Source organism: Carcharhinus amblyrhynchos, chromosome 9 (genome assembly GCF_965287045.1).
Source record: "Carcharhinus amblyrhynchos chromosome 9, sCarAmb.v2.hapA, whole genome shotgun sequence".
Lineage (NCBI taxonomy): Eukaryota > Metazoa > Chordata > Chondrichthyes > Carcharhiniformes > Carcharhinidae > Carcharhinus > Carcharhinus amblyrhynchos.
Window position 1 is genome coordinate 57,732,659 of NC_137332.1, and position 12,140 is coordinate 57,744,798.

Below are 12,140 nucleotides of genomic sequence, written 5' to 3' on the forward strand. Positions count from 1 at the left end.
GAATTGAAATATTGTGAAGAAATACCATCATGTTTATGATTATCAGTATTCTGAAATAAGATTGTTGTATCTTGTAATTGCTGTACGTTGTCCAGGATGCCTTTGTTTTGTGTTGTAGGAAAAGCCTTGTACAACTGTTAAATAAAACGTAGCATATAATTGTAAATAAGTGGTCAAAGATACCTAAATATTAGTTAATTAGTTGTATTTCACAACTTTATTTTAAAATATTTTAATATTTGATTTCTAGATCTAGGCATTGAAGACGTGGAACAGAATGCAAATGATGACTTGCAGACCACGGGATCAAACCCAACCAGTTTTGAATGTCAGAATGAAGCAACATCTTACACTGAAACTTCAAACAGTGAGAAACTGGATGAATCAGCAAGTCAGTGCGATACGAGTGGTCAGTCAGTCGTACCTGATACAAAGACACAATGTGATGATGGTATGAGCAGATCTGATCAGAACCCAAGTACAGCTGCCACTGATGTGTCTTCAGATACTGGTGATGTGAAAGTTCAGGTTGCACAAAGGACAGATAGCTATGGGACCACTGAAGATGAAGAGGGATCTTGTGCTCAGACTTCAGATCAGGGAAAGAAGGGGACTGATGGTGAGGTAGAAACAGAACAGGAATCCAGTCCAAATATCAGCCAAGAAACTGAGTCTCGGACAATAGACTCCTTGTTATCTGACTGGAAGGAAGAAATAGATGCCTTTGAAATGATGGATAAGGATGAACTATGACCATGAATCATACATTTGTATGATGGCAGTTTTACTTTTCCCCAGAAGATCTGGATACACTTGTGCTCAGTAACATTCCCTGACCAATGGAAGAATCTGATCAATGTTTGATTTGTATCAATCAACTTGTATGTGTGGAAAGTGAGTTGGGATTTACTGGTTATCGTTTCTGCCAGGTCATTACTTGATTCACTTGAAGAGGCCAGTCACAATGCTTCTCCTTGATGCAGCATATCTTAGATTCAACTAGTTGAAAAATGTGCAGAAATTAAGGGAACTTTTATTGCATCATTTTCTACTTTTTCTTCCCTCTCCCAAATGCAAACTTTTACTTTGTTGCAGAGCAACAAAACCCTGCATTATCCTTTCAAGACCATGTAATGCTGTGGCATTCTCCCAGTGTAATGTTTCAGGTTTACAACTGCTCACCTAATTGGAATACCAAATTGCTTCATTTATGGTATTTGATCCCATAATTACTGAAATATGATTTGAACTCATTTGTTTTCTTGATGTTTGAATGGTATTTCAAATAATATTTGATAAAACTCATTTTGGACTAATGAAATTTATTATGTTTTGATAGCACAATTCCAGCTAAATTGATAAAAAGGTAAGTTACATAAATTCAGTGTTCGGATTACTGTTTTGGACTTGTAACATTTTAAACATTGACTTCTATTTTCAACTTGTTTTATCTTAACTTTTTAAAGTTTTATCCCCCCCCATTCCATTCCTAAACTTTTACCTTTTTTGTAATAAACTACAAAGACAATACCAGCTTATTCATATATACGATAAAGACTGATATATGGGCAATGTTTTTATTCTTTCACTAATAGACATTGTGAGCTGGATTTTTTTCAGTTGTGTTAAATCCCGACATTGCCCTCAGTTCCAGGTAGGGAACCCAGAAGTGGCTGTGGTGAGATATTGATTGCCATCTTCCCGGAAGCAGCCAATTAAGAAGCCAGATCTGGGATCCCTGTCCAATTAAGGATGGTGCATGGACTGGTGAGCAGAAAATCCAATGTAGCAACCACAGCAATGTCTGGCTGCAGCCCCACTGGGTACAATGACCACTGCTGGATTAGAGGGAGGCCTAATGGGTGCTTCAAAATTGAACAACAGATAGCACAGAGAGGAGCTTCCGGGTAGAGAGATAAGCCCCTCTGGAACAGTATTATGGGACAATTCTTGTCCTTTTCGGCCCTGAAGCCCCCTTAAGACAGCTATATAATGCACCCGAAGTGACCAGCAACCCTCCTATTGAGAAGCACCTCCTTCCCTCCCCAACCCTATCTCCCCACACACACTCTTCCCCACCTCTCCCTCCTTGCTCCAGGAGTTGGCAGGCTCCGCAACCTGGAAGTGAGACCATAATTAAACTAATTGATAACCTGCCTCAGTGGAGTGTGCTAATCCTATGCAGTCCCAGAAACGTCCCTTAGAGATGGGTTGGTATTGGAGAGCCATCCAAAGCAGCGTTCCCTTATTTTGCTACACTCCGCCCTACTTCCAAACTCCTCTCCATGGGGCCTTGAAAGTTGAGCCCTACGTTGCAAAGAAATTAGTTCTCTTTGGTTGATTCCTCTGGAAAGTTCCAATGTTAGGCAGAAGTTCATCTTGTTAGTTTCCAACCACCAGGTGTCAGCTTTTCCATCCTGGTTAAATGCTCATGATTTACTGCAAAGAGAGAACTAGTCTGTAAGATTAGTTTGGATGATTTTGACAGCATTTCAAAAAATGATTTATTTGAATTGTATAAAACCACCTGGCAGAATGTTACTTTAGATTGATATTTTGGCGTTTAATCCTGCAGTTAAAAAAAGTGTAATATCTTTAATAGATGATCAGACTGGATTACAATGAGCAGTTTGCAGGAGTATTTGTCTGTTAGACTTTTTTTTCCTTTTGTGATGACCTGGAACATTCAATGTGAATGTTTCATTTTTTGCAATTGCTCATCCATAGGATTTTAAACAATTTCTGTCCATCAGGCATAATGGAGCCCCATAACTATTAGCATGATGGTGTGATGTAATATTAACAGCTGTGGGACACTCTGCAATGAGTTATATAGTTCATTGACACTGTTAATTACCTCTTCAAAGTGATTCATCACCGTATTCCACCATTAGAAACAACTTACTGATAACCGTCTTTATGCCCCTGTTATGTGCCTTAGAGCATTCGCTACATTAAAGGCACTATAAACGCAAGTTGTTACTTGTTGCCTATTTCTTCCTCAGTAACACAGGAAATTGGCAATTGTGCTGCCCAGTGTGCATCTGAGTGCAAATTCCATCTGTGTGTTGGCTAATCTTAGTTGAAGGACTGCAACTGGATTTATTATCACTAGCCAGAAAGGGTAAACTATGGAAGGTGAATGTGGCACCATTTCTGGCTCAGTTCAGGGACAGTGAGGCAAATTGGGAGTTCAATGACTGTGAGGCCTTTTGACTTCTAATAACTGGACACATGAAGAACAGTCACTTGTAATACAGGTACAGGTTAAGCTACCGGCACTTGTACTACTGTATCCCAGCAAGGTATTAGGAGCAGCAACAAAAGGTGGGAGGGGAGGTATTTATTAAAAAAAATGCACGGTTGTCTCATGGATTTGTTTTTGTTTTCCTAACAAATTAGTTTGCAATCATAATATCTTTGTAACCCTGCATTCTTTGTAATGTTTTGACCTTGCACACACAGTTCATAATCTGGATTTTATTGCACTAAAAGTAGGGCTTGCCAATTCACATTATAGAAAATTCCTACAAATTAATTTCCTATGATCCGTTTGACTGGAAGCTACTACTTACGTTTCAGACTATCACAGAATGTTTGATATTCTGGAGTTTTGGTCAACTATTGAATGCAATGGACATATAAGCCTATGATCTCTTACGTTTCCCAGTTTGCAATATCATGGCTTGGTTCAGTAATATGCTTTATATTAAAACTACTGGAGAGAACAGCGTGCATCCTTCAAGGACTGAACAACCTTTGCACATTGCAACATGTGCACATCTTTCTTCTATAAATATAACCATTACAAAAACTAATTTGCACAATATTCATAGAGGCGTTCTTTTTACTGTTGTATCCTTTGAATATTGAAAGCTTGTTATATTTTCCTTACCATGCAGAAATGCCCCTGCAGTTTTTAAAGGGTTAAATTGCCAAGGACCTTCTTGGAAACTAGATTCCTGTTCACAGTACTGTTGAGTTGACAATCTGTATGTCACTATTATTCAGTATCAGATAGTTATTATCTCAGTAAACCACCAATTGTGCACATTCTCAAAGTGTCTGCCCACATTAACTTCATGTTGTATATCTCTGGTTACAATTAGATCGCATAATTATTGATGAATGTTAAATCTATTTTGTTCTATAATTCCACTATAATTTGAAGCAGTTATCTGGCAGATATACAGAGAGCTTTTGCTTAGATGTTGCTGAACACAAGGTATAGCCTTAATTGTTAATTTACTGACCCAAATAATACGATTATTGTCCTAGAAGATGCATTAGGGACGGAATGTTTTTAAATTCGATCTGTTTCTGAATGGTCCAGATTAATGAAGGACAATGCATCTGTGGTAATTAAATTGTTGCTTAACTGCTAAATGTGATTAAAATTAAGGACTAAAATCATTTTATTTTAAATTGGAAAAGGCAAATAAGCATACTGTTTGATTGATGTTAGATCCAGTAGGTGGCACCATCTTGAGTTCTTCCCCCTTTCAAGGTGCTGCTGTAGTATTATTGGGTTAACATCATGTGATGGGAAATGTCAGTTCCATCTTCAAGCTGGAAAAATGAAAACAAGGCATTCAGCTGTGAAACTGCCTAATATTTTTAAAATGCAAATTTAGTAATGCATAAAAAAAGGGTATGTATTTGTCTTTTCAAAGGTTTTAATTTGAACTGAAATTAGATTTCATATTGGGATCTGTTCCTTTAGTGTGATTGTGGCATTTCTGCATTAATCAGACAGCTAGGGAGTGTCTGTAGAATTTTAACAGCAGGTACAATGCAGTGTCTTTCTTTAAAATGGTGTCTACACCTCAGAAGCCCTGTAAATAAAATGGACAGCTGTAAAATGTAAGCTGTGGTGTAAAAGAGTCTGGTTAATTTTGTAGATATCATCACTGTACATATGTGTGCATTTGATTACTGTGATTATTTCTGATTGTAAAGATTTAATAAACCAATGTAAATACAATAAAGCCTTTTTTTCTTTATTTTGATCTGATAATTCAAAATAATTTAGTTAGGATCCCCAAGTGATTGCATTCTCACCAACTTGAAGATTTCAGAATTTTATGTTTTACAATTTGACATGCCCATGCAAATATATTGAAAGTTGGTGATTTACCTGTCGTTTCTAGTACAAACTTTCTGTAGGAATAGCCTTGATGTAGCAGAACCCTTTCTGCTAGTTTTGTGCCCTCTCGGCATTCTCCTTCCTTGGGGCCTCCTCATGACTTGCTCACAGACTCTGCCATCACTCGGTTTTAAATGCGGGCAAATGGCAAAGATGCATGGAACTGTCAGAAGTTATGTTCCCAGTACATCAAAGATAAGTTAAACTGTAGTTTGTAGGCTACAGAAACTTCTAAAAATCTTAGAGTTTGAAGTGAGCTTTGAAGCAATTTTTTTTCTTCAGTGAACCTATTCAGAGTTGGATTCACTGGTCAAACCACTGGGAAATATCCATACTTGGTAAGTGATTCTGATTCCCAATAAACAATTCTTTGTTTGCTCCAATGAAGCAGGAATACTGAATGGCAAATAAGACAACACCTGAAGCAGATGTAGCACATCAGATATTACTCCTGACAGCTGAGTGTTCTCTTTATCTGTGGACACCAGGTGTGGTACTTTGTTACTAGACACTGTAGATATACTCTGGTACTTGCTAAACACTTGCGCCTTAACTCACAACTGACTGATCTTGGTGATATATCCTAATCTAAACAAAGCTGACTCCTGAGAACCAAACAACAGAGACTTCGTAAGATATGTCTGTCAATCGGAAAGATGAATCAATCACCCTCTAGGACCCATCCTCCAATAGGTCGCTGAATATTGCAATGGCTTTTTGCTCATCACTTTGTTCTGAAACGTGCCAATTCCAACCCAGCAGGTCTTCATGTGAATGCTCACCACCTGTAACAGCCTTCTGTTTCTACCATCTCTGGCCTAACTTCAATCTCTGCTGGGGTGGGGTCCACTGCATGTGGCTGTGGAAAAAAAATAAATTGCTGATAATGTAGAATTCCTCAGTTGCTGAAGGCTGAAGTTTCACTGGTTTTAAATAAAAAAATTGCAGACTTTTCCCTTAAATACATTGAGTTGTTCAAATGCTGGGCATCGTCTGCTTTTTCTAGGATTCCTAGAAGCTTGCTAAAGTCCATAGTCAATAAGGCTATGTGTTGATTGTGGACAAGACAGAATAATTGATCTGTCATTCCATGTAATGAGGAAGAACAACAATACTGCTTTTAATTGGAAGCTCTGTGCTACCTAGACCATGTAATTTGGTGCTGAAAGGTTATTGGCGCAAGATGATACGCTTGCATGTTGTCAGCAGCTCCAGGATCAATTTTTAAAGTTCGTATCAAAGCCTTGAACTTCACTGCAACTGACCAATAGTCTGGACTAAGACTTAATTTTCTGTGGAAACTGTCTTTTTGTCATTAGCTTGATTTCCAATATCTTGCTTTCCAATTTCTAGGGGGAAATGTGTTTTATAAATACTTCCCTGTCTTCTAGCTTGATTAAGATTCATAGATTTGCAGGAACGCTTGAAGTGTCTAGTTGTGCCACACTGGAATGCTGGGCAGTCTTGGCATGTGTTGGTTTTTCATGCCATAAGACAAACATCACAAAATATCTGTCAGTTTCCCACCTTTTTGCCAGTTTGGAAGGCTTTCTTCTGGGTGGACTGCTGCCAGTCACTAGAGTCATGTGAAGGCTCAGAGTCACATTGAATTAAAGCCCTGTTAAATTTGCTAAGATTGGCCTGCCTCACATACTGGATCATTTGATCTAAAGTAAGATCATCCTTGGTCTTCTGACAGTTGGGAGGGTTTTTCATCCTGGATGCCCATTACTATGCGATCGCAGATCTGCTCAATTGACAGTAGCCACAAGAATTAGCTAGAGAATACGGGTCAGTTAAATATAATTTAGTCGATTTCCCAGGACATCAGAACCTTTGATTAAACATGCTAGTTTCACTTCTGGCTAAAAATAGGTATCAAAAGCTTTGAAAACAGTTCCAAAGTAGCAGTGGACCCCCCCACTTCCTTCCCTGGAAAACATCATCCGTGACTGGACCTAGAGCATAAAGAGAGGAACTAACTTAATTCTTCTGTTCTTTAGTGTGATGGCCCCTATGCTGCTCAATATCAAGGGAAATGGAGTTCCCATAATTCCCACTTTTGGCTTCTTTGTGGGTCCTCAAATAGGTGCGATAGGGACAGGAACTGCACACCACGTATGATCATTATTATCTCTCTTCAGTGTGCATCTTCCTTCTGTCGATTTGTACATCTGAGCTTCTGTGTTTTCCACCATTCTGTGGTTTCTTTAATAATACAAATGTATTTGTTACGTCAATGCCTCCACTGCTGCCACTGTATTCTGAAATGGTTCTCCTTGTCTTTGACTCTGGATGTGGTACTTGGTTACTGGATGTATTGTAATCATACTCTGGTACTTGGTTGACATTTGCTTATTAGTATTATACCCAAACATACCTCTCAATGACTCACATTGAGGATATAAACCAAAACCACTGGCACTATAAAACTCTCGAAATAGAATTGCCATGATAAAGACAGCAATTATAAAACTTGTTGAACTATTTGGGGATTGGGTGCTATCCTCTCAAACGTGAATGAACTGGACAGCCTCCTTCTTACCGGATGAGTAATCAGCACAAAATTACCTGTAATGTGATTGTAGCTAGGCAATCTCACTGATAACCTGCTTAAATTTGCAGGATTATCATAGTATTAAAATAATTCTAAACCTCAATATGAAAATTATCCTCTGTATGAGTCACTCGAGCACGCTCCACACAGCAATCACCCCACAGAGCAATCACCCCCACACTCAGTCACTTTTTTTGGAGAGTGGTGCAGTGCAGGCTGGTACTGGTGAGAGCAGGGCCTGTACACATCGGTGAACCTGGCTTTAGAGTGTTCGGGAGCCACCACACAAGCGCCACTGATCTCGCAGTGCAATGAGAGACACCCTCCCTCTCCCCACGGATGTCAGGACTCCCACACCCCCTTCCTTTCCCCATTGGTGGCATGTTCCCTGACATGGATCGCCGGTATTGGGATCCATTTGATGGATTCTCCTGCCTGACTCCCGACATTATCCCTCAAAATGTTTCCCATCATGACCCCTGTCCACCCCTGCAGAGCCACCATCCTCTCCGCCCCAGGTCATAGCCCCCATCCAAACCCCACACCTTGCAGTGTACCAGGTGAGTATGGCCCAGCCCTGCCCCCAACCAGCCAAGGGCCTCCTTGGTCTCTGAGCCCCCCCAGTGGCCATCCCACTGGAGAGGTGGGAGCATTCCAAAAGGGGGGTCGCTAATGGCGTGCCAGATTCACCGGTGAGATTGAGATCCAATCAATCTCGTACGAACTGGTTCACACTGTTGGAAAGGGGTGGGGCAATGACAAATTGGCGCTGGTGGGGGAGAGACTAATATTTAGGCCTGTCCACTATTCTTTGGGATTGACACAATCTACGCCAGGCATGATGAGGTCAGAGAATCACCCCCAATACTGCACGAGTAGGACAAAAGCTGGAAATCCATTTTTTTGGCATGGGGCATGTTTTCGAAGCTGCCTGTGCCATAAAATGTGTATCCCCAGCTCATTTCCCTGATTGTAGCAATGGACAGTATCTGGAATGGCTCCAAACATTTATCTCATACAAATTGTTAAATGTGCAATGGAATTGAATAAAGCCAAGAAGAAAATATTTTCAAAAGTTTTTTTTCAGGAGAACTTTGGAAAGCATCGGACATACAAACTCAACCATGACCTTTTTTAAATTCACTTTGGGTGTGAATCCATATAAAGCATACAAGACAGCTGTGATGCAGCAACTGTCCTTGAGAGTATTGCTAAATACTTACAGCCATTGTAAATTGATGATGTTTCATTTGGATAAACAGTTGTAGGAATGGAACAATATGAAATAGTAGTGAACTTCACCCTGTTCATCATCTCCTCTGCTACTCCAAAGACACGCGAGTTAGGTGTATTGACCATGTTAAATTGCCTTTTAGTGTCAAGGGGACAAGTAGGGTAAACACATGGAGATATGGGGATAAGGCCTGGGTGGGATTGGTGTTGGTGCAGGCTTGATGGGCCGAATGGCTGCCTCCTGCACTATAGGGATTCTATGACTTGCCCCTATCTGTTCATTATCCTCTGTGAAGTATACTCCAATCTTAGAGCCATTTTTAGTGACTTACCCAATGCTTTGAGTTACCCTGTATATAAAACATCTGAGCTCAGTTGACTAGACAGCTAGTTAGTGATGCAGAGCAATTCTCTTACTGGCTGACCATTCAGTCCATCGAGTTTGCTCTGCCATTCAATCATGGCTGATAAGTTTCTCAGCCCCATCCTCCCACTGTTTCCCCATAACCTTTGATCCTCTTACCAATCAAGAACCTATCTATTTTGGTCTTAAATATATTCAATGACTGGGCTTCCACAGTCTTCTGTGGCAATGAATTCCAGATTTACCATCCTTTGGTTGAAGAGGTTCTTCCTCATCTCGGTTCTAAAGGGTCATCCCTTTACTCTGAGACCGTGCCCCTAGATCCTAGTCCCTTCTACTAACTGAAACATCTTCCCCATGTCCACTCTCTAACTAGGCCTTTCAGAAACTCAGTAAGTTTCACAGAGATCTCCCCTCATCCATCTAACCTTCATTGAGTATAGACCCTGAGTCCTCAAACACTCCTCATATGTCAGTGATAGGGAAGCTGTTGGAGAGGGTTCTTAGGATGTTCATGCATTTAGAACATAGCAATCTGATTAGTGACAGGCAACATGGCTTTGTAAAGGGGAGGTCGTGCCTTACAAATCTGGTAGAATTTTTTTCAGGAGGTGACAAAAACAGTTGACGAAGGACGAGCCATGGATGTCGTCTATATCGATTTCAGTTAGGCGTTCGACAAAGTCCCTCATGGTAGGTTGGTGGAAAAGGTCAAGCCTCACAGGATACAAGGACAGGTGTCTAGATGGGTTGAGAACTGGAGACAGAGGGTAGCAGTGGAGGGTCTTTTTCTACCTGGAGGTCTGTGTTGTTCCGTAGGGCTCTGTACTGGGACCTCTGCTATTTGTAATATATATAAATGATTTGGAAGAGGGAGTAACTGGTGTGATCAGCAAGTTTGCAGATGACATGAAGGTGGCTGGACTTGCTGATAGTGATGAACAGTCTCAGACAATACAGCAGGATAGATAGGCTGGTAAATTGGGCGGTGAAATGGCAGGCGGAATTTAATTCAGATAAATACAAGGTGATGCATTTTGGAAGAAATAACGTAGGGGAGAGTTATACAATAAATGGTAGGACCATTTAAGAGTATAGAAACACAGAGGGACCTAGGTATGCAAGTTCACAAGTCCTTGAAGGTGGCAGTACAGGTGGAGAAGGTGGTGATGAAGGCAAATGGTATGCTTGCCTTTATAGGAAGGGGTATAGAGTATAACAGCTGGTGTCTAATGTTGCAGTTGTATAGAACGTTGGGTAGGCCACATTCAGAGTACTGCGTCAGTTCTGGTCGCTGCACTATCAGGAGGATGTGGAGACCTTGAAAAGAGTGCAGAGGAGGTTTACCAGGATGCTGCCTGGTATGGAAGGTCTTAGCTATGAGGAGAGATTGGGCAAATTGGGGTTGTTCTCCCTGGAAAGACGGAGAATGAGGGGAGACCTAATAGAGGTGTATAAGATTATGAAGGGTATAGATAGAGTGAACAGTGGGAAGCTTTTTCCCAGGTTGGATGCGAAAATCACAAGGGATCACAGGCTTAAGGCGAGGGGGCGAGGTATAATTCAGATGTTAGAGAGAGGTTTTTCACACAGAGGGTTGTGGGGGCCTGGAATGCACTGCCAAGTAGCGTGGTGGAGGCAGGCACGCTAAAGATGTTTAAGGCTTACCTAGATAGGCACGTGAGCAGACCAGAGAAGGAGGGATACAAAAGAATGTCCTAGTTAAGGATCAAGAGCCTCAGGACGTTCCTGGGAATCAATAGATTCCTATGGACCGTCCAACATATTTTATGGCCCACCTGTCTTACATTGGAGCTACTGGGGATCTTCCATGAATGTCTGTATAGGCTGTTGTATGTTTATTGATGTCTTGTTTTTACATCCACAGGCGATTCGGTCTGCCTTGTTAACCAACAAGGGGCATACATGCGGTGGGTTGTGTGAGGGTTGCTCTTGGATGTTGTTTCGAAAGTTGCCTAGTGCTTCACGTCGTTAGTGTACGCTTAAACTGGAGCAATTGACAGGCAACATGACAGCTCGGTGACTATCACTGTTTGCTGTGCAGTTACAGGGACTTGGGTCGGTGTCTGTGGGAGTTTGCACATTCTCCCCATGCTTGCATGGGTTTTCTCCGGGTGCTCCAGTTTCCTCCCACACCTCAAAAACGTGCTTTTAGGCTGATTGGTGATAATAAATTGTGTCCCTAAATTGGATCTCCCTTAATCTGGCGCACATATAATTCTCTAAATTTGCACCCCTTTATTGTGGAAGCCACAATAATGCAGACAAAAGTCGTAGGTAGAAGAAGGATTGGAATGAGGCACTCACTGAGTGTTAAAATGGGCGGTGCGGGCTTGTAGGGCCGAAGGGCCTGTTTCCTGTGCTGTGTTGTTCTTTGTTCTTCTCATTTTTGAGCTGAGGTTACTCATGAAGGCTCCACCTTCTCAACCTTATCCCTCACCTGAGGTGTGGTGATCCTCAGGTTAAATCGCTACCAGTCAGTTCTCCCCCTCAAAAGGAGAGAGCAGCCTATGGTCATCTGAGACAATGGTGACTTTATCTTTTATCCCTGAGCCTTTCAGTTATCTTGGGCATAATTGATGCATTAGGTTTGCTTTAACCTACAGCTTTTGAAATTCTTCAATTTAAGTAAACAGGTCTCTGTTGACAAAGTAAATGTACCACTCCAGGGCTGGGGTAGGAGGCAAAATAAGGTGGGGGAACCCATGCTACAGATTGTTTTCTAACATCGGATCAGTCTCAGCTATCAGGTTATTTATAGATGAAAATATTCACTCTTCAGGGTGAGGAACAGGTGGGCAGTCAGCGCTGATTTGAAG

The 12,140-nt window shown here is 41.2% G+C and overlaps 1 protein-coding gene across 2 annotated transcripts in view; it reads left to right on the forward strand.

Moving 5' to 3' along the window:
- The window catches only part of edem3 (ER degradation enhancer, mannosidase alpha-like 3), a 69,178-nt gene extending 66,203 nt beyond the window's left edge, over positions 1–2,975 (forward strand). For both annotated transcript variants that reach the window (XM_080195746.1, XM_080195747.1), the window contains one exon: positions 251–2,975. In XM_080195746.1, the coding sequence (XP_080051872.1) occupies positions 251–753 (503 nt within the window). In that variant the 3' untranslated portion in view covers positions 754–2,975. The remainder of the gene's footprint in view (positions 1–250) is intronic.
- Positions 2,976–12,140: the final 9,165 nt, after the last annotated feature.